The following is a 26431-nucleotide window of genomic DNA, read 5'->3' on the forward strand; positions in this document are numbered from 1 at the left end:
CAGTCATTAAAGACACAGAAAAACCAAAAACAACCTTCCACTACTATAACAGCAAACACATTGCGTGGAAGCAAGCTGCTTTCATAGTCACGCAGCTCTACTTCCTCGCTCTCAGCAAGCTACACAAATGTCCTTTTGCTTGCAAACTTCAAGAAAAGGCTAGGAGACGTCAGGCACTTCCTTGATTTTCCAGTGAATACTTTTGTCCATACACAGCATCAGACTGTAACAGACTGGCTCCCCTTCCTGCCTCTGCAGGTTTTCAGTGACAGGACTATTACAGGAAAACAAGAAATTCAAACTTCCGTAGATATATACTACAAAGGTATTTTATTAGTCAACAGGCAATATGATGGGGAAAAAGAGATAAGACAGTAGATAAGCTAATGCAGTTGTTACATTTGGGGTTTTTTAATGCAACTCTAATCTTTATTTTTATATGCCTTTTTGTATGGATGTAAAGGTTTCTGCTAGTGCATCTCTGTCAGGAGGAATCCTTCTTCCTAGCATTATCACCTACTTAACTAAAACAATTTATAAAACACAAATGACAATTTGAATCAAACTTGTAACAGCAACTTTACTGCAGTTACTGTCAAAACCCTGCAGGAAAATAAAAGCAATGGCTGTGGTCATTACACATTTCACAGCAAGTAAGATGATGGAACTGAATGTTGTCATGGTTGAAAGCTTCAGGGATCTCATACACTTCATTGAGCCTGCCTACAAAATGCTAAGTCTCACCATGTTCTCTCACAGCAAGATTCCCAGTACACACAGTGTGCATCATGCCAAGCCTCTGCAGTTCTCAAGAAGATCAGCCAGACCTAGCTGCAGTAAGGGAAAACATAGCAGCATCTTAAAGAACCATTTCGCAGTCAAACAAAGGGTGGTCTTAGCAGCAGGTTTCATTACTTGCTACACACATACGAAAAAGCCATACGTGGAGCATTAATAATGAAAACATTGGCAAAAATGCATTTGGAAACATTTCTTTGAATACTGGTATATTTGTTCATCTGTAAGAAGGTGCTGATGCCTTTTGGAAATGAAGGAAATGAAAAAGGTGCCACTGCCATCCAGGATTTACCTTCAGGAAACAAAGGAATACGGAATGCAGCCATCCTAATTCCAATCCTACAGCCTGTGAGGGGCATCAGGAAGCCTCCATGGGTTAAAGAGCACCATTCCCCAAACATCCTCCTCCCAACACCACCCAGCCCTGCTGTGTCCGCTCCCAGCACGTGAGAATGCAGTGTCTAATAATAACCAGGAGTGACGGGGAGAGCAGGATGATACAAAGGTATCACAGACAGCTCTACGTGGGACAAGTCAGCTTGCCCTAGACTGCAGTGCTGAGTGCCTTTCTTAGGAATTTGTCCTCCAAGTGGTGTAAATTTGAAACTGGAAAATCTGATGACTGAATATTCCTTCATTTTTATCAAAGCAAAAAGTTCATTTTTGAAGTGTTTAATATTTCTGGTACTTCATATATTGATTTGGAACTATTCATGCTTCCTAAACAAACAGTTATAAAACAAATTGAACGCAGTCAGGAGAAAATGCAGACATTCTTGAGACTCCTGAACCACATCTTTCTTGAAGCCCAGAGTGCTGATGCTGCTATATTTAGTGCCTTATTTGGTGGGAAAGAACAAACCACTAAAAGATTTTGTCCAGATTCGATTGAATGCTACATCAGAACAAAGGTAATTTTACAGATGACATTAAAGTGGCCAGAAAGTGATAACCTTTTTATTTACTGTTCTTCTGGAAGATCAGCTACGTGCTTCTTTTGCTAGAATAGTTTTGTCCAAAACTATTTCCTAGCCATGTTATGGTGAATGCTGGTTGTACTAACTGCTCTGCCTGGTTATTATCATGGAATGTAACAGGAATTTTCATACACTTTATAAACAATAGTCCCTTGTTTCTTGGTTCTTGAGGGGAAAAAAATCTTCCCTCAAGGATATGTAATTCGTTTGGAATTTGACAGTTTAACATTGTAGAATTCATTAAGTAGCTGAGACAGGCTCATCAAAGTGATGAAAAAGGTGAAAAAAATTGTATGAAACAATAGGAGTCAGAACAATGAGGTGCTACCAAAAATCAAAGCAAAATAATATCCTGTCCCTTTAAGAAACCAAAAATAAAACGGAATACTTTCCTCATCTAGATCCCAATTCTGCACTCAGCTCTACAGTCACAGGACTCTGACTGTGGGGAGTTTATTGCCGGATGAACGCACTGAAGTGTAAAATACAGACATAAGGCAAGACTACTTGCAACACTAATGCAATCCAAAGTGAAAACAGAGTTCACACAACAAGGTCAGAATATTACTCACAATACCTATAGATTCCAGCACTTTCCTTCCTTGAGTTTATTCTCTGCTCATTTTTATCGTTTTTTCCCCCACTTTGGTTATGCATGGTTGCAACTAATGAGATTTGTCACAATTCCAAAACCAAATATGTATGAAGGCACTTGTGCATGGTGTTTGAATGGGAAAGCAGGTGAGCAGAGAAAGAATTAAATGGAACATCACATTAGTAACCATAGCAGCCAACAGCATTTCATCCCATGAGAAGCTTGCTCTGGTGGAGGCTGGTTTCCCTTTTAATGAGTTTACTACGCTGTTTCCAAGGAATGGAAGAGTCTTGCAAATGGTCCATGTGACTGGACTGCCTACTGCTCCGTGTCACTACAAAGATTGTTCTGAGTGCTGTGCTTCTCCTGATGAGGACTACTTTGTGACAGAAAGGGACTGGATCTCTTGCAAAGATATCTTTGCTAATGAGTAATGTCATTTATTAAGTAACGTATGTAGAGGCAATGTAGATGGACAAATCTTGGTCGTAATTGCAGAGAACTGCCTGAGCTGGCAGTCAAATTATTTTAATGAACATCCATTCACTTGATTGTGTTTGATACTCAGAAGCTAAACTACATTATTTCAGATGATTTTGTAAATAAATTATGTAAAAAAGGTCACCTTTATTACCAAGGATGTGGGAATTTTACAGCACACTTAGCATTTGAGAAAACCAGAAGATATGGATTATTGCCAGAGGGTGGGAACAGAGAGATCAAAAAGTCAGAAAGATTTCTCATTTTCACATGAACTTTCTGGAAAAAAAAGCAACAAAACAGATCTAGACAAAGAATGTCACAGGAGAGTGAAGTGATCTTCAATCCTTTGTCCTCTGGGCCACTCTGCTGATCATCAGGACAACGGCTTGATGCTGGCCACTGTATTCTCTTTGACTTCACACTTTACATTGCTTCGTCTTCAATTTGTCAACTGCTCTGCACAGTTACTGCACCCTGAGCATACTGCAATAACCATTGATCACATTCTTCAAATGAATTCCATCCATCCATTTATCCATCATAAACACCTGGAAATGAACTTTTTTTAACATGAGACAAAGGCTCCTCAAAATTAGCATCATTTTCACAAAGAATTTGCAGAAGGATGTGAGAATATAATATTTGCATTAGATGAATTTGCAAACATCTGTTCCTTGGAGAAAGTAATTTCTTTTATTAACACAAATTAACTAGTTAAAATATATGGTGTAGACATAAGAAAGAGAAGAGGTTGTTTCCCTGATCAGCTTCTCAGATATGTACTGGAGGGAGGGACACAAGAATTGAAGCATTTGTGGGGAAAAGCCAAAAACACTGCAGGATGAGTGATTTCACTACAAGCGTACAGAAATTGCTCAGGCAGCTGAGATGCATACAATAATGGTTTTTCAGTCTTCGTTGTTTCTCTCTTCTCGTGGTGCTTTCACATACAGCCAAGACAACTCTTACCATCTACAAAGTTTTTCAAAAAGTATTTAGCCTCTAAAAGAGGTGTGCAGTCATTATCATAATAGGAAGCAGGAATCTAAACAGATACTAAACATAGTACTTAGAAATCTAGTGCCTCTGATACCTGCCATATTTTCAGTGTACAATATATCTCTATACCTGTGGAAACTGTGGAACTTTATGGGGGCTTGGCAGCTACACAGTGTTTTAAAACCTTGCTTTTCCACCTTCCAAGGCTGAGACATTAAACCAGAGTTTCAGAGCATCGCTGCCTCAAGGAAAGAATTCAGTATGAAGTGAGCTGCTGCTGTTGGACCAGTTTCCCAGCATTTTCAGTGCAATTATAAAACAAGGTTAACCAAAGAAGGATTGCAAAGTAGCAGAGGATACAGCTGTACATGAGAAAAGCAAGTATTTTGCATGTTAAAATATTCACCCTGGTGTCTAATGCTATTTAAACAACGAGCAGCATGTTTCAAGCAGAGATGTACTGATAAGTAAATTAAAAGGGATATGAGATTCTGTACTAAGTAGTAAAATCTAGAGCATTTGGTAATTCAGCTGGGCAGGTAGGAGGAGGCTGAGAAGCACGTAATAGATCAGGAAGAGTCATTTGGTAAGAACAAGAAAGAGAAAGAGCATCAGAACAGGACTAATCTGCAGTCAGAAAAGCAAGACATTTAGAAAGAACAGCTAGGTAGAGAAAGCATACAACTAATTTCAGAAATCTGTTTTTTTTTAAATATTAGGAGTGAAAAAGTGTAATGGCATATTCAAAGACAGGGACTAATTGTTTAATAAATTGCTTACAAGTAAAACATTGCATAACAAGCAGAACAGACCCATGATCGATATGATCGAGGCTCCTGCTTTGGTTTGACTGTAAAGTCACAATGTGACCTTCCACTCGTCACTCTGGGCTAGATCCAATAAAGGACTCAGGCACCTTAAGCCTGACTTAGGCAGATTTGAGGTGCCTAAATCACACAGTATGACCTAAACACGCTGCTTTGTGACTTATTAACCCCAGAGGAACTTGTCACCCCAAAAGGGAACATGTATTTACTGCTCAGCTCTTTGTGCACACACAGTTTGGTCAGCAAGAGCATGCTGTGCTACCTTCTAGTGGGCTACCACCACTCTGTCTGCGCTGTGCTCGTAAGTTTTCTTTATGTGGAAATGTGGTAAAAAGGACAATTAATGCAGGCTGGGGCTTCAGTGTGTGCTCAGGATCCATCTGTCCTCCTTTTCTTAAGAGCACAGTGTCACAGCTTCAACAGGAAGGTCACAATAACGTCTCAGCTTAGCTTGAGCAGTAGCCTGGAAATGGCAAATGTATATCCACGCATGTGTGATCCTCTTCCCTGTCCTTGGCTGAGGAGGAAAATGAGAACAGGAGCACTGGTCCCACTTTAACCCACTTTTTGTTTCATGGAAAACATTTGTTTCTTGGTGGGACCTACACCTATGAGTGAGTTTCAGGTTCTGGATCTGAGGAAAATATTTCTCACAGCCCCATCATGACCTAAGATGAAAAGACATGGAGTACAGATCCTTAACCTTACTTAGCCAAAATTGCTGCCTGATGCAAAATGGGGATAGAGTTAATAACTGAAATTCAATTTCATTCAAAATCTAGGCAGGAAGCGAAGTCATTGAAGATATTGTGATAACTAAAGGCAAGGTGTCATTAAAGACGGAATAACTTGTGAAAATATTACAAAATACAAACACTCCATAGCAACTCCTGTATGAAGCTGAGAGACCTGTGGCTGTTCAGCTTGGAGAAGGCTGAGAGGTATCTCACTACGTTAATAAACATCTGAAGGAGTCAGGTGGGTGGAAGTGGGCTCATTTCAGTGGTGTGCAGCAACAGACATGGGGCAATGGGCAGAAACCAGAGCACAGGGAGTTCCATACAAACACAAGAAAAAACTTTATATTTAGGGTGACAGAGCAGTGGAGCAGGTTGCCCAGAGAGGCTGTGGAGTCTCCTTCTCTGGAGTTACTCAAGATATGTATGCTTACTTAAGTGGCCTATTGTAAGGAATCTGTTTTAGCAGAGGTGTTGGACTAAGTGATTATCTCCAGCCTTTACAATTCTGTGGTTTTTGGAAAATGGAATAGCCAGAGAGAGTAGTATCACAAAAACAACAACATTCTCTGCTTCAGTTTAGCACTTTGAATATTTGACGTTATCAGTGAAACCTAATTCATAAATTATTTAATTCATTAATTAGGTTTAATTCATAAATTAGGTTTTTGTATCATTTTTGCAAAGAGCGGTTTCCTAAAGAGTGATGATATAATCATGGAGAATCATTTTGATAGTGAATTGCACAAGTGAAAAAAATAGATAAAGTAATTTTTGGGTTAACTTACACTGAACTGCTCATTCTAAGAAAAAATCTTGTTGTTTCATGGCTCTTATAATTCCTTTCTTCCCTTTCATTTTCTGTGATGACTTCCTGAAAGCAAAATAGAGGAACAGAAACCTATGTTGGAAGTGTTAGGACTATAAATAGGAGCATGAAAAAGACAGGTGCTGCAAAAGGAATATAAATTATTAGCAGTATCTGAGCTGAAAAGCACTGAGTTTTAGACCAACACCACTTTGGAGTCTGAACAGCAACATTATCTCGACCGCACTGCACTTACTGCACATTATATACTTTGCTGCTAAACATAAAAAAACTGCTGAACATATATAACGCATCTAAATTAAAGGTGACCTGGGAAGAATCAGTCATATGCCATTCTTCTTAATACTGAATGCTGATCTCAAATAGCACAATCTCTGTGGGTTTGCTTTTTTTTTTTTTTTTTTTTTCTTTCTGCATATGTAAGTTGTACTAAAAGTTTGCATTCTCTTTGGTCTGGAAGGATTATGCAGTGCCTGAAGAGCGACTGAACGGTCAGGATCCAAAGGAGGGACAACTGACCAGCTGTGGGCTCAGCCTGGTGACAGAGCAGCCGGCTTGACTGATTGCTGCTCAAAGGAGTGGATTTTCAGTCTGACTGCACAAAGCGATTTGTTTGCTTTATTTAAAGTTGACTTTTTAGTTACATCTTGAATTTTATGGCAGCATCAAGTTCCAGTTAATTTTAGAGGAAGTATTTAGCTTAAAGCCGGGGTTTAGTTATGTTGAATCATGGAAAGCAATACTCAATTTCTTTGAGGCTTCGTACAAGATTTCAGCAAAGCCGAGCGAGCCCCTAGGTGTCCCTAAATCTACGACGGACATGAAAGCACAACAGTCGATGGAAACTTCTGCACATCCCCTCACTGTAATCCCTTCTGCTCGCTTTGTCGGGGCTGTAACGCTCTCTGGAAGACGAGATGTCTTTCTAACGGCTCTCAGCCCGAGGACAGCCATCCCTCAGCTGCCGGCGCGCGAAGGGCTGCACTCCCCCAGTTCTGCCTGGCGCAGGGCTGCAGCTCGCTCCGCCGCGCTGGCAGCGGTTGTTCCCCCACAGTGTGAGGCGGGCGGGGTCCCAACGAGAGGGCGCTCCCCAAAAGGGCGCGGCCGCAGTTCCCCGCCGCTCTCTGCCCGCTTCCCATGGCCGGTACGGCCGTTGCGAGCGCTGAGGTGAGGAGGGAGGGGCGTCGCCGCGCGCATGCCCGCCCGCCCCGCGTGACGTGCGCGGCCGGGGCAGCCCGGCCGGGATCAAAGCGGGCGCGGGGCGAGCCGGGTCGGGCGGTGGCAGCGAAGGGAGCGGTACGGGGCTCGCCCGCCGGATAAAATCCTGGGCCGGCCCCGTGGGGCGGGCGCAGCGAGGGGCGGGAACGCTGCCGGTCGGGTGCGCTGTCGGAGGCGTTGTTCCTCTGCGCCTCCTCCTCCCCTCGAAAGCGTCGCGGCAGCCGCGCTGTGGGGCATGAGGGGCCGCGGGGCACCGCGCCGCAGCGGCGGCGGTCAGCGCACGGCTTAGCCGGGACGGCGAGGGAACGGGTGCGGCTCCCTGCATGTGGCACGCGAGGAGAGCCGGGCAGCCCGGCGGCAGCAGAGAGCAGCCGACCGCGCGGTCCTGAGCGCCGGGCAGCGGCGACCGGCCGCCCGCCATGGATTGCAGCCTGCTCCGGACCCTCGTGAGCCGATACGTGAGTACCGCCGCACGGCCACGGAGCTTCCGACGGAGTCCCCCCGGGGCGCCCCTTCCGAGCGCGGCACGGCAGGGATCGGGGCGGCCCTCTGCCGTCGGTGTGAGCGGCTGCAGGCAGCCCGGCCCCCAGCAGCAGCGGCTCTGGGCTCTGGGTGACGTCCCGAGCTCGGTCGCGGTTCCACTGCTTGTTCCGATGGCTCAGTCCGGCTGCGTTTTGCGGAGCTGGCCGGCTTAAGTAGGCGGGCGAGCGCTCAGAGTAATCCGCTCTGCCTGTAGATGCGCGCGGTAGGATTCGGGCGCACCCGACTTGCTTCGGGGACGGAGAGTTGACCTTAGTTGCTGTTCTCCCGGCGCCGAAACAAAGCAGTACTGCTTTAGAAGTACACTACGCTTCCAGGTGTAGAACGAGGTGCGTGAAGCACAGATCCCTGTGATCCGAGGGCTGGGAACGGCCAACAAGCAGGAGGATGCGCGATGCTGCTTTTGGGTGCAGGAGAAACTTAGAAACAGTTGGGAAGTGATGTTGCAAACAGGCAATGGGGATTTCCATATGCGCACAGCTCTTTCTCTCTTGCAGGAAATGCTGTAAGTCAGGAAACTTTCGTGCTCTGACCATACCTGTGTTTGGTCAGAACACTCTAAGTTTTGGATGTGTTGAGTTCTGTTCATGTAATGCATGCTGAGTTTTCCTTTCTCGTTTACACATAAATGGAAAAAAAAAAAGATCCGGTGGGAAATAATACTGGATTTTGTTTGTTGTTTGCGTTGTTCTGTGGGATGAGGAGAGAATAGGTGAGTACCGAATGCAGCGATGTGTATAGGGATCCTTAGAAAGTAACCCCGAGGGGAGGAGGAAGTACTATAAGAACGATGAGGTGTGAGAGAAGAAGTCTCTGTGGATGTGCAGCGCTCTAGTGAGCTGTGCTGGGCTCTGTTTAGAAATAAGATCAGTCTGAGTACACTGATCTGGCACTGCTGATCTTCATGTGGGGTTTAGCTGAAGATTTCTTGTGTTCTTGCAGCTGAAGCCTGTACAAATACTCCAAAAATCATACCATGTTCGTTGCGTGTAGAGCAAACTGTGATTTCTAGGTGTTTTCTACAGAACTTTAGCTGTAACCTCTCTTTCAAACTGAGCATCAAATGTGACTGAAGCGAACTTAAGATTAGCTATAACTTTTATTTTAAAGGACAAAGATTTACCTAAGAAGACAGCATGTTGGAAAAAGTAAGACACTTGAACTTCTAAGTTGCAGACCATCATCATGCTCCTGCACTGCTGATGAGGGTAATTCAGTGGTCTAAAAGCCTGATGAAACAGCCCTTGTGAGGAAAAATTTCCTAGATCACTTTGCTTTCTGCATTATGTGTATGCCGAGTAGGCTGTGCCTGGGTAACTGTCTGGCTGTTCCAAGCTGCCTTATATGTTGTCACCTGTTGCTTGTTCTTTTTGCACTGTTTTTTCCTCAGTCATCTTGTCAGTTTTTTCATCTATCTATCTATCTATCTTATACAGCCATGCATGTGCAAGCACTTCAAGAACACAGTGATGAAGAAGTCAGCCTCAGTGGAAGATAAAAGGCTGGATGTGATCAATCTCTGTAGCTAAGGCTTACAAATATAAATACAAATATAAAACAGCATGTTTTTTTACAATTCTCTATTAAGACATCCACAGAGCTAACTTCTATAAAAACACAACATACTGCGTAAGTTTTATTTAGGGATTTAATTTATATACCACAAATACTGCCTTTAATATAGGTACAATATAATACAGTTCTGTTTATTTGACTGCTGGTGTTCACTTTGGATCATGAACTCAATGGCATGCTGTGCTGTCAAAACTTCAATAATAAAATGGCCTCTAGTTAAACTTCTCCAAAGTATAAAATCATGCAAAATCTACATCCTATATGATACAACCAGTACAATAATTGAAGCCAATAGCCTGCAATCAGACTGGACCATATATATATATAATTTTTTTCTTCCAAGGAAAGAACACTTTGGAAAAATCTGTTGTCAGGGATCATTATTTCAGTAAGGCCATTAAATCTGGCAAGCTGATTACTGTATTGTTTTGTTTCTTTTCTCCATGGTTCATCTATTTTTATACAGCTACAGCAGTGAAAATGAAAATTAATAGTTTAAATGCTGTGCCTGAAACTGAGTGCTGTAACTGAGGAACAGATGTACATGTCAGCAGTGTCTCTCAACAGTTGTTCACCCGAGCTGTGTACAAAACAGTTATGGTTCAGAAGCGTGGATGTGCTTCCCCTTTTCCAGGCTACTTTGTAATGAGGGAGAACAAGCAGTGGCACTTATGCAGGAGTCATAGAGAAAGATACAACACCAAAGTATACCAAAGTAAGCTCGTACTTGAGATTATTTCGAATCTATGCAGAGACTATTCAGCAATTGATGGTCTAGAACTATGAATTGTCATTTTCCAGGCTGCACTTGGGACTTGGTTAGCTGTGGATCTTTCCTGAAGCAGAGCAGTCGCTTCTTGAAGGAAGCTGGAGATGCTGTTGGGGTCATTGAGTTGTACTGATGGAAGCTTCTAATGCATTGGTGTCTGAGTCAGGTGTAACTGCTTTCCTTTCTCCCTGATACATGTTGTAGGGTGTAAGTTAAATAAGTTAAATACCCTTCAGGACAGTTCATGTCCTGAATGTGCTGAAAGGTTTTCCTACAACCCCCCCTCTACCCCATTTTCTTTGTTATTGCAGTCACTGCCCTGAGGCAATGCAAAATAGTTCGTATCTCAAAGGCTGTATGGAAGCATAGTGATGGCTGGGTGCTGCCAGGTCAAGCTGATGTCAGTTTCCTGATTTCCTGAAATGATTCCTGCATTTTCTAATATGTATGCTATTCACCTGCACTGTTTTCTATTTGTTTGTACCTTCCAGACATTGGAACCCTCCAGTGACATGGTTGAGTCAGACCCATGTTCAGCATGCTGGTCGTACCATACCTTGCATCTCTTTACTGAGAGATGGAGTAGTCTCCTGGAAGGACAGAGGCAGTGATAACGTTGTCTTACGCCATTTCAAAATGGATATTGTGGTGTTCTGCCTCCTTATATCCATCCTGCAGATTTCTTTGATTTTTGCTCTCGTCCTTTCTGTTTTCGTTGGCTGCAGCCATACAAAATTTATAGGGCTGTTGGGGAAGAATAACTTGCTGTGCAGAGGATGTCTGTTTCACTGCAGTGCAGTTGATCTAATGTTCAGAGTAGTTTTCTAAGCGCTTCTTGATCCTTCAGTCTGAAATAGAGCAGTGCAACTTCTTAATTGGGTTTGAGAATGTCTATATATTTTGCTGCTTCAAATTGTATCCACTGTAGTGGTGGCATCTTTAAATAATGAAGTAGAAAAACCTTTATATGCAGCTTTCCACCACATGAAGCAATGGCAACTGAATAAAGCTTTCTGTAATGAGATAAATTTTGGTCATTTTTTAAATTTAATTTCCCAAAGAAGGGAAATAGTGATCCTGTGAATACTGAAGGAAAAAAAAAAACTCCCTTTGGGAGTAGAGGTGGGGGTAAAAGGTTTGATATCACACATTCTTTATTAGAGTATAATCTGTATTTCTGAGTGGTGCTTTTGCATCAGGTGTCGTGCTGCTGTCTTACCTTTGGCTTGTTTGTGTGTTCCCTGGGAGATGGGTGCTACCCCACAGTGGGCAGCCTCCCAGTCTGAGAAAGCTGAGTTAATGCATGCTGCCAGTGAGTGCCACGCAGAGCCTGCCTCTGTGGTCAGTGATGAGCAGAACTGGTCAGTTTAGCATTAAAAGTATACGTTATTTAGGGGCGAGTAGGGGGAGGAAACAAGCATATCATCATAATCAGTGCTGTGTCCATAGATGATTGGTGACCTTTAGTATTAGATTGGATTATTTGGAATACTCGCTATGTATTATTAAGCAACATGTTTTGTCCATGTAACTGGTGTTACATTAGCTTTGTCTTTTAATTTGGGCTGTGGGGGCGAAGGGCTTTGATGAGCTCAGGGCGTCTGAAGTTCTTCAGAAGAGATAAGTTGAGAGATAGCTAATATCTTTAAAACAAGTCTCAATGCCATCATATCTCTCATAAAATAAGCACTATTTTTCGTCTGCTTAATGAAATGTGTGCGAGTGTCTTGTGCGTTCACAATAGCTGCTTATGGCAGACTGTGGATTTGCGTATGCATGAATATTGTTGACTTGAATATGCCTGGGCAACCTGGAAAACAACACTCTTAGCATACATTTCTTTGAGCACTGGATGGTCACTCACCATCTTGTGGCAGAACGTGATGCTCTGTTCTGAATCTGTAGGGCAGCTGGCCCCTCATCAGGAAATGCTCCTGCCCAGGGCAATTGCTTTGAATTGTATGGTAAATGTTATTGGGCCAGCACTGCATTACTGAGCACCTCAGCCTCTATTGTGTAGTATGTTTAGAAATCCTGCCACTGTATTGCTTCCCCTCTTGTTCTTATACTACTTCAGGAGTACAAACATGGATGTTATGTATTTGTTGCCTGTGTAAGTATTTCTGAAGTATATAGCAACATATAAAGATTCACTTTAAAAAGAAAGAATGGTTTTCTACAGTTCTGGCCTGTGGAAACCTTCTGGTCTATTAGTTCTGCAGGTGGTTCTGAAAAATCTTCCTTTGGAAGGATGCAGTAAATGAAATTACAAAAAGGATGCTTTATTTTTTCACTTCTTTAGAAGGAGTGGGTTGACTTTACTTGTAGTTTAAGGAGGTGACTGACTAATCTGGCCAGGAAGTTACATGAGGATTTTCTTTTTCAAAGCGCGTTCACTGCTAAATCATGAGAGCCTGTGAATTTTGGTTAATAGTTCAGACAATTATTGTTTCTTTTTTCAATAGAAATCCAAAACTGTTTTCTAATTGTATTTCTGAAGTATTTTACTTGTACACATAGTCTTAATGTAACTATTTTGACCTGAGAGCTTGAAAGTAAGCCTTGGTGTTCTGGAATTATTTGTGTAAAAAGACAGGCTGTTTATCAAGCAGCTGAGATGATCTGTGGTTTTCTAAGCTTTGCTAACACATCTGAAAGCAGCCCAGTGTTCCAGTTCTTGCCTTCCCTCGCAGTCACTCAGCTTTCCCTGAGACTCTACAGACCGGTGTGAGAGAAGCATTGGCTCCATGTTTCTTACTCAGGGTGCCTCTTTAAATGAACACTTTTTTTCCCCCTGGCTGTCACTTGCAGTAAGTCAGAAGGGTTAGTTTTTTTCCTCCAGTGATAGAATTTGACAGAATTTCAAGCTCTTATAAATGTCAAATGAATGTGTTTATATCCTGACTCTGTCTGCAAGCAGTCTGAACTGTACAAAAGACATTCTCTTTAGGGGTTAGGCATGTATTTACAGGCCAGTAATTAGTACCTTGCATTTCTTAAGTGTTTGTGTCTGTCCCTGGCATGGAATCTTTTTTTTTTTATTATTTTTTAATACATATATCTCTCCTGGATGTCAGTGTGTCACAGTTCTTCCTGATGCTTCCCATCTCACCTTTCTGCTCTCTTGCACAGGGGTGCCAGTTGTTCCTGGTGCGGAAGGTGTGACTGAGTTTAAACAGCATAGGTCACTTCTGAATTCCTGTCTCCCCCAAGCATCCTTGCTTTGTTGTTCTCCTATCTGCATGGAGTTGGTTGGTTTGTTTCCTCTGGGTGATGAGCCTGAACAGTGTGCTGACTTCATGCTTTTCAGCCCCTTCATCTTTACAGAGGCAAAAATTGAAAGCTTTACTTCCTCCAGGAGTTGATTGTAGTGAGCACAAAGTGTGGCTGGTGGATGCTGGCACTTCTGCAAACCTGCCTAGCTCCTGCATGCTGGTAGTGAGTTCTGTTTCATGCTCTTTCCAGCTTTGTAATGTATATATCCCAAACTCCTCAAAACAGCCTTACCTTCACTCCCTCTGAAAAAAAAAAATCCAACTTAACAAATAAACAACCAGAGGGACAGTAAACAAGAAGATTTGTGGGGGCTAATTACTTTGAGAAAGATGCAGTTTCTTTATCTTTTGAGATGAATGAAAGTAAGACAGTATGTATGTAAAACAGCTTCAAGATGTCAGAGAATGTATTACAAAGCTGGTTGCTATTGACTACAAGATGTTGCTTACCTGTATGCAGAGGATACTTCTGCAATGTAAACCCTCCCAAACACATTCTCTACTCTCAGAGTGCATTTAAGTGACTTAAAGTAGATCAAGAACTCTTAAATTTGCACTTTTAGTGTCAGAAATAACTTGCAGTTTTTCTTCTGATATGACAACTGTAGTTGCTTTTGTTAACTTTTAATGCAATATACTGCTCTAATTGTGCCTCTTCTAGGGTACCATATAATCCTTACTGAAAGTAGGGAACCTCTTCAAAATCATTAGCAGGAATGAAAGAAGGCACGATACAATGTAGCATGCTTACAGCTTGTAATCCCCATGCACTGTTTCACGTTCATTCTTTGCTCCTGTCATACTGCAGTAATTGAAACAAGAAAAGTGGCAAGGCAAAATGGGATTTTCTAATGAGCCTGCCTTTTTGAAACTGAAACACTTAAAAAGCAATAACTGGGCTGACAAGTAGAACGTTTCACAGATATCATACCAGGCTGCTGCTTGTGCTGTCGAGGTGGGGATATAGGCTCATTTAATTTAACAGGACTTAAATGCAATGAGGAAACAGTCGTGTTTTGGAAGAGCTGCAGTGTGATTGACAGTGAGATGCTACCTCGGTGTCATGTGCATACTGGCAGGGAAAGGAAACCAAGAGAAAGCTCTGCCATAGAAAAGGCAGAGCAGATGTTTTAGCACCTGTTATGTAACTGGATTTGACTTTACTGTTTTTGGTTGTTGTTTTTTTTTTTTCTTTAAACAAAATAGCCTGCCTTCCTCATTTTAAGTCTTTTAGTTGGATTATATTTTTCCAGAATAGTGCTTCTTATACTGCATAATGGCAAACCAGTAGAATGATATTGCATTTCTATTTGTGTAATTGTCAAGGGACGTTTCAGTTGAAGTTCATCCTGAACTGAAGCAGAATGACACTGGAATGCTATTATCTTCTCTGCTATAATTGCCATGGCAACAACTGCAGGTAGACAAGGCAAACCAGGAATCCTTTGTAACACAGATACTGGGTCTCTGTTTTTCTTCCCTCTTGGCAATGACCCTGGGATGCTTGTGGCACGAATGTGCTCCGAGTCACTATGAGAAGTGTTTTCTTGGCTTTTGTTTCATGTAACATTTACTTCAATTTTGTTAAGTGTTTATTATTTGTGATACTATATTAAAAATTGCATGCTTTCTAGGGAGGAACTGGCAGCCTAGCCCAAATTGTTCTAGGAGATGGGATAAGCCAGGTTCTCAAAGTTTGGAACTTTACAGCCTATGGGCTATTAAAGCACTTAGATCTCTCCTGTGGATCTGGATGTTAATTTATCTGCTATTCCTTCATCTGTTTTCACAATGAGGATGAGAGTATTGTCCAGCTCTTTTGCAGAGAGATGTTTTAAGGGTAGTTCAAAGCATTGAGATGATTCTATACTACAATGCAGGAAGAAAACTAGTTCACAGTATAGGCCTATAACAAGTGTATGTAGTGTGTCTTTTGACTGCTTCAGTCAAAAGAGGATTTCATATAACCTATTTTAAATAGAGGATTAAGGACAATTAAGTTCTTCCTCTACATCACTACTAAGATAGGATGCTGTGAAATCCTCTGAAAAGAGCATCTGTCGAAGCACCAGTCAAGTTTTACAAAGTTAATGACCGAAACAGTTATATGAAGGGCTTTTTTGCTTGTGTAGAGTGAAAAGTGGATGAAGGGAGAGAGGAACTGAGCTATTTACCCAGTAGTGTTTAATTTCTTAAGGCTTCTAATTTGTGTTGTAAAGTGGATAGGTAGAAGAACTGAAATAAGTTTGGTTTTTTTTTTTTTTTTGACCAAATTGCATTAGGAACTTGCACTTCATGCTTAGCATTGTACACAGCCCTTCATATCTTCTCAAAATATTATTAATAAAGTTGCTTTCACAAGCTGTCATTATGTTTAAGTACGAACACTAATGCCATTCCTTTCTTCCATTTTGTGTTCCTTCATTTATACCATTCATTATGATTATGTGGCCTTAGGCTTAGTTAGACCACTGTGCTTTCTGGGGGGTCATTACAAAATAAAACTAAGGAACATACTACCATTGTTGGAAAACATGATGTGTGCAATGATTAATGCAAAGGAAAATTGCTTGTGTATTTTGAAAGAGGTTTGCTTACTAAATGGACCTTTAGTGAATGATAGAAATGACTTTCGTGGAATATGGACAGTACTCTGCAAAGCTGTAAACGTATTATTGGAACGATGCCTCTGAGAAATTGCTCTTGTAATCTTAACACTAACAGTTTCAGGTAGGATACTGATAATTGCTGCTGCTTCAATTTTGGTTCCTACAGAACACTTGTCTAGAGGGTATGGTCTACTTTAGAATGACAGTACGCTTGCAGCATGTTACACTACCTTCAACCAGAATCATTCTAAGTGTTCTGGGTGCTTCCAGTCTTTCTTGCTGACTTAAAGCTCTTTGCAGGCATGTATACTCTCTGTGCAGCAGCTTTCCAACACTTAAATACACTGTTGGTCTTCAGCATTCATGAGGAGTCAAGGCTGTGATAGTGAGTTGGTTCTGAAAACTTTTGTTTGAACACAGCTATTAATTTTTTTCCCCCTATCTTTTAAGATGAAGAAACTGACAGAGCTATCTTAATTTCACCTGCAAAAGCTCAAGTGTTGTTAATCTTCTAAACGGTATTAACAGGCTGTTAACTACTTAGAGTGGTCAGGTGACCAGATGGCCTAATTTGGCAGGAGGTGCCTGTGTGTGTGTGTGGGGATTGGGAGGGAAGAGAGGGGAGAAAAATGAGTGGGGGGTGTTGTTGGCATAGGGAAAGCTATGCCCTGAGCCCAAAACTGCTTCATCCCTTCGAGGTGCTGCATGAGTATGCTGACTTCTAGATTCTGCCTGTTTTCGTCTGTGTGAGGAGTCTAAGCCTTGATGCTTAAGTGGCTTTAGCATGTAGAAATAAAAGGAGGCCTTCAGGTGCTCTCATGTAGCAAAGTACAACTGAGTATAAGCAGATATAAACGGAGCTTTATATAGGACAGTCTGGATTCTTCTGTCTTTTTCAGCTTTGAGGTCTCAAATTTGTAACACCTGTCCCAGAGGTTCCAGCCTAGGACTTCATCCCTAGGAAGTAGAAAAGCCATGATGAACACTTTTACTTATAGTACTGATGGTATCTGCTGTAACTTGTTCAAAGCATTTGTGTGTGTATGCACATAAATTGACTGGAGGCTAGACTTCTGTTGGGTGAGTAGAATTAAAATCTTGGTATTCCTTTGCCATTTTGTGGTATGTATTTGATGATAGTGTTTAAAACTGAAACTAATAATGTTTTTACTCATGCTTTTTTCTTGCATATGTTGAAAATGGTAACAAAAGCCAAACAAGGTTTGGTTGATGCAAGGTTGTAGAGTAGTGAGGCAACTGTATTTCCAGAGCTTTAAAACAAGTAAGACTGTAGCCTTGATCTTTTGACTTGTTTGTTTCAGCTCCCACTCAGACAACATAATTCTACTTATAAGATCACGTCTTGCTAGGCAATAGCAGTTGCTTGGTTATGCAGCTTCTAGCTAGCCTTAGTGTTACGGTGGGAAAACAGTGCCTCTGAACTCATCACTTTCAATGTGCAGCTCTGTCTAGGGGAAAAGCAGAGAGCTGCAGAGCCTGGCGGGATTCTCCCTGTCTGGTGCTGGGCTGGAGGAGATCAGCTGAGGAGTGGGCAGGCATGGCTATGGCTCTGCTCCTGGCTGCAGGCAGCCATGTGCTGCCTCCTCCTTGTGTGCTTGAAACTGTGATCTGGAATTCAGAGCTTCTCATGAGAGCGGAGCTGTGCACGTAGCTCTTCTAACCTTTGAAGAGCTGTCAGAAGGCACTTCGGCAGTGGAGATCAGTTTACTCATGCTCTTCCCTTCTATTTTGGATGTGCTGTTGGCTTGATGATAGTGATATCTCTTCACTCAGACTGACAAACCATTGGATGTTGAGTAGAAGGGTGCATTTCTATGAAGATAACTCTTTGGATTTGAAGCTGAAATTAGTTCAGTAGGAGAAAGTTCCTTTGTAAAAGAAAGGGTGCTGCGCAAACTGGGGTTCTGGGTAGTGCTTTGAATAGGGGTGTAGTGACTGAGGAGATGACCTGAGAGTCAGGGCTCCTGACAAATGAGAGACTCTGTCTTGCCTGGTGGGTATCAGCTGCCATCAGAAAAGGAGTAATTGGGAAAGATAACACTTCATACAAATGACGAGGAGCATTAAAGAGTTAGAAGTCTGGGTACTGCCAGCTAGAGGGAGTATTACTTAAAATCAAACCAACTTCCCTGACTTAAGTGCGTGATATGTGCTGTCATATAGTGCTCATGTGCCACGTGGATTGGCCTTCCTGAAGTTCTAAGTGCAATCAAGGTGTAATGACTTTGGAGAAAATGGAACAGACATAAGCTTAGCACTTCCTACTGTGTGTTATATTAGAACATGCTTTATTGAAATAGGGATGCTAGCCAGAACAGGAATCTGCTGTTGGGATTGTATAAGCCCAGGGCACCTTTAACCCTTTCACGGGCAGCTGTGGAAGGCTGGTAAGGGAATCTTTGCTTATGTGAAGGCCAGTGTCAAAAGCTTAAAAATCAAGATTTTCTTGGCATGGAGACGAGATGTACACAATCCCTTTCACTAAGGATGTTTCAAAATTGAAAACAATTCTCTCCTAAAACTTCTTTGGATGGGAGTTGAGGGGAGGAAAAAGCCCATCACAGAATGAGAGATGCAGGATTTCGTAAGCTGTAAGTGGCTATATTTCTTAAGAGCCCTCTTAGTGGAATATAGCCAGTCTCTTTACAGTTTGAATGTTTTGTTCTCTGTTCTTGTTTCAATGGCTGAGAGCAGCAAAGTGGTTCAGGAACACAGAAACGCTGTTTGGGAGAGGCTGTGAGGGTCTTTCTATCCAGCCTGCTAGAGGCAGAGCAATTACAGCCAACAGTAGATTGCATTGTTGCTCACTTTGCCTAGTAGGTTGTGTGTGTAGTATGTTCTTTGCAGATACAAGGGGGTGATGGGGATAGTCCACACCTTGTAACAGCAAAAATCCCTTTCTTTTCTGTGCTAATAAATGTAATTCCCCTGCTTTCCATTTTTTTTTTTCTTTCTTGTATGCTTATTTCTCAGAAAATGTGAGTATTAAAACAAGGAATCGCTTGAGCTGTGTTCTTTTTCAACACATTTTGCTTTAAGGGTTGATTCCACTCAACAACTAAGTATGCTAACTCTGGCACTGTTTGCTATGTAATTGTGTGCTCTAAACCAAGGTAAGCTATTTACTTTCTCAGATTGTGATTGCAGTTCTTAAGTGTTTCTGAATTGACCACAGAATATCCTGTTTTCTGAAAACTGTTTACCTTGTGTAATCTAGCAGCTGCTGATGTACAGTTTGAATCACATGTATAGGCAAGAGCTGTTTGGGATTCTCTAGCCAATATAAAGCTTTTCAGATAGTTTAGCTGGGGGACAGAGACATCAAAACATTTGTTGGTGCCAGACTAATCTGAAAATACTTCCTAAGTCTTTCCATAAACAGTATCCAGATGATGTGGAGAAATCCATTCCAGCCTGCATAATTCTGACTGTGAAATCGGAACTGCCAACTTGCTTAGTGTTAATTTAAAGGAAGTATATTTTTGTCTCTTTTGCAGCCATACTGTTTTCTCCTCTGAGGTGGCATTAAAACATCATAGTTTAGAACAGGCTCTGTGGATGAAACTGTGTAAGACAGCAGTGATCACCTTTAGGCTTGATGAGTTGTTATTCTGAACAGTAATTACACCGTATAGTGTATTTGTTCGTTCATGCATTAAGAGTGCTGTGATAGAGGTTCACAGTGCTTCCCTGTATACAGCTCAGTAAAAATTGCTGTGGATGGAACTGAGGCTTTAATAGCAATGGACCTGAGCAGGTTGAAGTATTTCTGCTGGCTCTTGTTGCTCCAGTTCTAACAAAAACAAACAAAAAATTAACCCCAAAGTTGTCATTGGTATTAACGCAGTCACTGTCTACTACCTGAAGACGCTCTAATCTTTGTGATAGAAGATGGCAGCAAAGAAGGGAGCTGTGGATGGGAAACCCTTCTCCCAGAGGCAAAACAGGCTGCATGCCTACAACTTTTCCATAGAGCACTTAATTTGGAAGCTGTGGATGTATAAATGACCTCAGCAGCAGGAAGAAAAAAGCCACTAGACTTTAATTAGTAACAAATGGTGAGAAAATGCCTGTGCCCTTGAGACTTAGGCTTGCTGGTCTCAACTTTCATGACAAGATAGCTGTGTCACCATGGAGCACCAGCTGTGGGTGCCTGTGCTCTGAGAGGTTATTCTAGAGCTGTGTGTAAGGTTTGAAACTGCATGTATATACAGTTTGAGGAATATGGGAGCAAAAAGGAAGGAGGGTGAGCTCTGGGTGTCCATGTAAAGAGATTGGATTCATTTGGTCCTATTACCATAAGAATGTTTGTTCAAAATAGCAGGCTGTAAGCTATTCCTGAAAGACTTATTGCTAGGTTAGGAGCCTGACAAGCTTCTGGAAAAGTCCTGAGGCTTAACCTGCTTAAAAGGCAGCAAACATGATTTTTCTGTTTAGAAGGAAAGTATGAAAGTGGAAACTGCTTGATCTCAGTATATTTGCCTTACATTTTTTAAGATAGTTTGGAGCGTGTTAATGAAGTGGATTTCTGTCACGGTTTTAAAATCTCAGAGGAGGAATGTGAAAGAATATTCCATAAAACAAAGGAAGTCTTTGGCTGAAGGAGATTCTTGAACACTTGATGTCATGTGCTTGAGGTCATGTGTTGTGGTATGTCCTTCTGTGGTTTCTGAGCTGGTTGCTGAGGGACAGCAAGCTATAAATGCATCTTTGTCCTCCACTTCTGCGGTCAGTTGAAGATGGCTGAAACTCTTAGTGGTCAAGCTGTAAATAAATTGGCAAATTAGGCCAGCGTTCCTGCTACTGACTGGAGTTTGCTTTTTCACTGAAGTGCTAATAGGTTCCCTAGTAGCTTAGTTGGCTTAAATTATGGAATGCCCTCTTATGAGATCTGGGCTCTAAAAGGGGGTCTAGAAGCTTTATGACACTACCCTAGGATGTAGATTCTGCTTCCTCTCTTTGGAAAAGAATTCTGGGAGACCAGTACTCATTCTATGCTGAGTTCAGCCTTTCCGTCCCATTATATTAAACAAGCTATTGCTATGTGCTAATGCAAGCCAAACAAATGTGCTTATAATTGTGATCTTACCTTGCAAAGTATGTGAGTGTACAGTCTGTTTTCAGGAATGTCATTAGTGTCTTAAAGGCTTAAATCCTGAGCCTGGGCTTTAGCTAGAATCTTTACCAGAAAGATATAATTCCTGGTCTGGATGGTATCTAAAAGCCTCATGCATCTTGCTGAAGTGCTGTTTGTTCTGTTCCGCTTCCTTTCCAGGTGATTCAGGAAGTGCTGTTCTTCTGTGCTCTGTCTCTAAGTAATCTATTGATCTTTAAGCTCAGATGCTTCTTATTCCAGTACCTCAGTTTGTCTTTAGCGCTACCTCAGCTAATCTTACTACAGTTCGTATTTCTTCTGAAAAGCCTTTCTTACAGGTCTCCTTCTGCTCAGGTCTTCTGCCCATTGTTTCACAGCTATCTTCCTGGAGCCTGTGTTGGGTTCATAGTCTTTCTCTGTAGCTTTTGTCCTAGCTTGTCTACCTGCTCATATGCATCCCTTCTTAGCAGCTCTAGGAAATGGAGTAGTGAATGCCAATAGAGCTCTCCTAGCCTGGTAGAGAAGTTGCCTTTCTCTTCCTCAGGACTATGAAATCATAATCACCAAGGTTGGAAAAGACCTCTAAGATCATCCAGTCCAACCATCCACCTTCCTCCAATATTTCCCATTAAACCATGTCCTTCAGTACAACATCTAAATGTTTCTTCAACAGCTCCAGGGACAGTGACTCCACCACCTCTCTGAGCAGCCTGTGCCAGTGCCTGACCACTCTTTTGGGGAGGTATTTTCTAACATCCAACCTGAACCTCCCCTGGTGCAACTTGAGGCCATTCCCTCTAGTCTTTTTGCTAGTTACATGGCAGAAGTGGCTGATTCCCCAGTTCACCACAACCTGCCTTCAGGTAGTTGTAGAGGGCAATAAGATACCCTTGTCTCCACACTGAACTATTCCAGCTCCCTCAGCTGTTCCTCATAAGGCTTGTGCTCCAAGCCTTGAATCTGGTCTGGGTCATCTGACACCCAGCTGATACAAATCAGCTGTTTGCGTGGTGGTCCTCGTGTGGATAATAATAAATTGGATCTCATTTCCTGTGGAGATACAGCTGTCTTTGGTGCTTGGAAAACTACAGCCAACAAAACATGCTTTTGTTATTCCTCAAATTGAGCTGAAGCATATGATTGAAAGGGTTATGCCACGCTAAGTTACTAAATATATTTTTGCATGACACTTCTACACTAATAGGAGAGCACGATGGTAGCCATCTCCAGTAATGCTATAATGCTAGGAGTATCTTCTGTTGGTGGACATCAGTGCCAAAACTTCTAGTACCTTCTCAAGTCATTAGTACAGAAGGCAATGCAGCTGTCTTGGCAGGCTGTGCGAGGAAGAAATGCAGATTGCAATTTCTGTCTGATTGATGTGTATCAAAGAGGCAATTGAGACTGACAGCAAAAGAGGATGGAAAGCTGATACTGAGCACAATAGTGATTATCTTGCAGCCATTCAGGGCTACTTCACAAAGACTTCCACACTGTAAAGAATGTTTTTATCTTCTGTTCTCAGAGAAATGGTCTGCAGGATGGACAGCCTGGCACCATGGTTGCTTGTTGAGTAAACGGTGGGACTGGGTTAGCTCTGTCAGAAAACAAAAATCTCTTGAAATAGATGCCTTCAAGTTTGACCTGAAGTTGAATGCCTTGAAATTTTGGCCTTGTCCACTCATTGGAAAGCAAGATTTTCATATGAAAACGCAGCCAACCAGCGTGATCCTGATCTTATCCTGCTTTGCACTGGAAGATTTTTTTTTTCCTAAATATTAATCTGATGTTTAGGCTTGGAAGCTTTTGTGAGCACACCAGTTCCTACTGCTTCACTTCAAATAAAACTTTAAAATCTGGAAGCTCACAGATATATGGCTTGCAGAGGAGTCTGTGGTACATTGTAACATCCTCTAACAGTTTTGCAGTGAATGGTGGTGGGAGGGAACGAATCTGTCTTATTGCAGGATATGCAGTTGTACTTTCACATCTGACAGTTGCAGTGGGATTGCTAAATCTCTTCATTATGTATAGCTGCTGCATTGATATGGCTGTACAGCTACTGGCAGGAACATACTGTAAAATCATCTAAAGAAACAAATAACATTCAAGTTTTCTTTCTGTGACAGGGAATGGTATGCTGAAGATAGCCTGTTACTTTAAGGCTTCCACGTTCTGCATCATCATATGGGTTATCATGTTGGTGTTCTGATTTAGTTTAATTGGACTTGTTAGGTTTACGCTTTTGAAAATAGAATTGTTTGTGGCGAGGTGGGGGGGTACAGTAAATTTGCTTTTATATGTACTTGAAGCTGGTAAACACTTGTGACTTCTAGAATAACATGCCATAATGGCAAGCTTTGACAGGAAAATGAGCTGATTGTTCAGGTAGAGACAAATGTCTGTTTTATGGAAAACTACCTGACACGTGTTGACCTCTGAGCGAAGAAAAAAGCTGTTTTGTGTGGCTGCTGCTTGCCCTGGAAAGAAGCAGCAATGAAAGTTAGGCTGTCAGCTTTATTTGTGTTTCCCTGCCATTGTCTGCTTGCCAGGATCTTTTAAGTGCTTCAAATGTAGCTTTCATATTTTTCTAATGCATAGCATTTGTACGTGGCGTTTCTTGTGAGGAGGCCAGAACAGCCATATAGTAAATTTTTAATAAGAAAGTAAAGATTTCTTGTTCTCAACAGGCTGAAGTCCTGATCTAAAGGAAGTGAAATTGCCATTTTAAATTTTTTATGAAGTGCTGCACATAATGAGATTGGGTTTCTTTGGTTTATGATGGATAGATGGCAAGGGTAATGGTCTCAGTTTAGTTAAGACATAAATGGTGTGAGTTTTAAGCATGACGTAAGGGTCTGTATTCTTTAGTAATCCCATTTTATGACTGAGGGTGACCTTCATCCAAGATGGCAGCTCTAACACCAGCCAGGTGTGGCGAGCTCTCTTGTTGCTCCATGCTGCTGACTGAATGTTAAAACAACTTGCTTTTTCTGACAAGCATGAATTATTTGCTGAAAAGTCTTAACTATGAAGCTGTCGCTTTTTTCACATTTTGAAGATGGTGGCCGCAGCTATCAGCTGTCCCTAACCTGCACTTCGCTTTTGATTTGCTAGCATTTAAAGATCACAATGATTACTGATGTAGCTACAGCTTAAACAGGAAGGGAAAATGCATAAAGCATGTATGTTGATGCTTTAATCATATAACTGAGCATGGGGAATATGCTTTTCCTTGTTTAAATGCAAAAGGAAAATATGCAGATGAGTTGAGACTAGGGAAGGAGGGAACAAAACTAATCTGTTGTTAAGGTGAAGGAGACCAAGGTTGTTACAGACCACAAAACTGTAAGGGTACTCCTGTCCTGAGACATCAGACTTTGAAGCAGCAGCTTGTGGATGTCTGAACAGCTCAGACACTCCTTACCTGCTCCCTTTCCCATTCCTTCCCATCACTGTTCAGTTTCTGTTACATGGAGTGAGAAGAGCTAGAACTGAGGAGACTCATGACCTCGGGAAGGGGACAGAACTTACCTACTTCTAACAGCAAAGGCCCAGCTGTATGAGTGGTAGTTATCTGTTGAAAATATGCTTCATCACATCACTGTCACGTCAGCATCACTATTATCAAAGGTGTCTCTTCCTGGGGACCTGAATTTTTGTTGCAAAACAGTGTGCTGAAGATGGGAGATGTGTATGGGAGACAGCAAGTTGGGTAGAAGCTATAGGTCTGCTGTGAAGTCACTGTAGTTCTTAAAGTATTTAAAAGAATGACCAGGATTATTTTGTGAGGGTTTTTTTAATAGTAAATAGTTCAAATATGCTTCCTTTCGTGCCTCTACACTGCAGTTTAACTTTGATGTTGAGGCTTACTTTTGTTTGCTAGTATCAATTTCCTTTCTTGCTTACTGCTCTCAGAGCAAGAGTAAAGATTGTACTTTTACTCCAGACACATTCAAATCTATAAGACGCGTTCTTCTCCTTAAAAATGCATGAATATGTCCAACAATTCTTAAGTGGATCTGGAGAATGCCTGTTTTTGTAAACGTGGGAAGACAAGAGATGCCAAGGACTTAAAAACAAACAAGTGTAGTACAATAAAAATGGAGTTTCTACTTTATTTTGCATTTCAGTGGGATCGCACCACTGTTGTCATTTTCCTTTAAAATGAAGCCATTCTAAAGCCATTAGTGTGCGTGTTTGTATCTGGCTATCAGTTTTCCACTTCTGTGTAATTGAGCTTTCAAAAAAAGTAGTTCTAGGCACAAATGTCATATTACTGAGTAATACCACCCCTGAAAATGCTGATAGCTATTTTGTTTTAGGAGCCTGATACTGTCCTATTTTGGGCAGGACAGAGATAAAATCCTGGAGGTTTATTTAATGTTTTAACATTTGTGGTCTTAATAAATACATTTGAATACTATGAAATATTTTGATAACGTTAATGCATTTCTAATGATTTTTTAAAAATTTGTAATTAGAGTTGATTGGCTTCAGGATGTGGTGGTGGGGAAAGGGGGTGTATGCAAGTGGTGGCCATCAGGTGCAGGAGATAGGTGAGCTCGATTTCATCCTTTGTCATGGTGATAATCCTTTAGGAGAGGCATGGAAGCAGTTGTGTCAGCAGCACACAACTCTTGGTCTCTGCTGGAAGACCAAAATAGATCCTTGCTACTTAGCTTTCAGACAGTTGTTGTGCATAGTATAGCTTTAATGAAAGGATACAGCAGATGTGTGCGTGTTAGTATTGCTTGACCTGGGAAAAGGTATAGAGCATAGTTGTTTGGATTCTGAAACAGTGAACCATTTGAAAATTTACTTTTCGAATACATAGTTTATATAGCTGTCTATATCTGGAGTTTGTGTATACATAAGAACATATGAAGTGATTTGTTTTTTGTGTGTGTGGAATCAAATTGTTATAGGTGGTCAGAGGAGGAAGTGAGTTGTGACCAAAACACACTCCAGTTCTCTGTACTTCTCCTCTGGGACTTGTAGCCCTTGCTGACTCCCTTATTTGGTAGCATCAGTTCTTGTGCTTTTAAAATAACTTGGCTTTCTACCAAGTTTTTTTTAAATGC

The 26431-nt window shown here is 41.6% G+C and overlaps 1 protein-coding gene across 2 annotated transcripts in view; it reads left to right on the forward strand.

The window, feature by feature from the left end:
* Nucleotides 1-7882: 7882 nt before the first annotated feature.
* The window catches only part of ATP11A (ATPase phospholipid transporting 11A), a gene marked incomplete at both ends in the record, with an annotated part of 117595 nt that continues 99046 nt past the window's right edge, over nucleotides 7883-26431 (forward strand). For both annotated transcript variants that reach the window (XM_079543824.1, XM_079543825.1), the window contains one exon: nucleotides 7883-7921. In XM_079543824.1, the coding sequence (XP_079399950.1) occupies nucleotides 7883-7921 (39 nt within the window). The remainder of the gene's footprint in view (nucleotides 7922-26431) is intronic.

Source organism: Tetrao urogallus (genome assembly GCF_951394365.1).
Source record: "Tetrao urogallus genome assembly, chromosome: 1".
Taxonomy (NCBI): Eukaryota; Metazoa; Chordata; class Aves; order Galliformes; family Phasianidae; genus Tetrao; species Tetrao urogallus.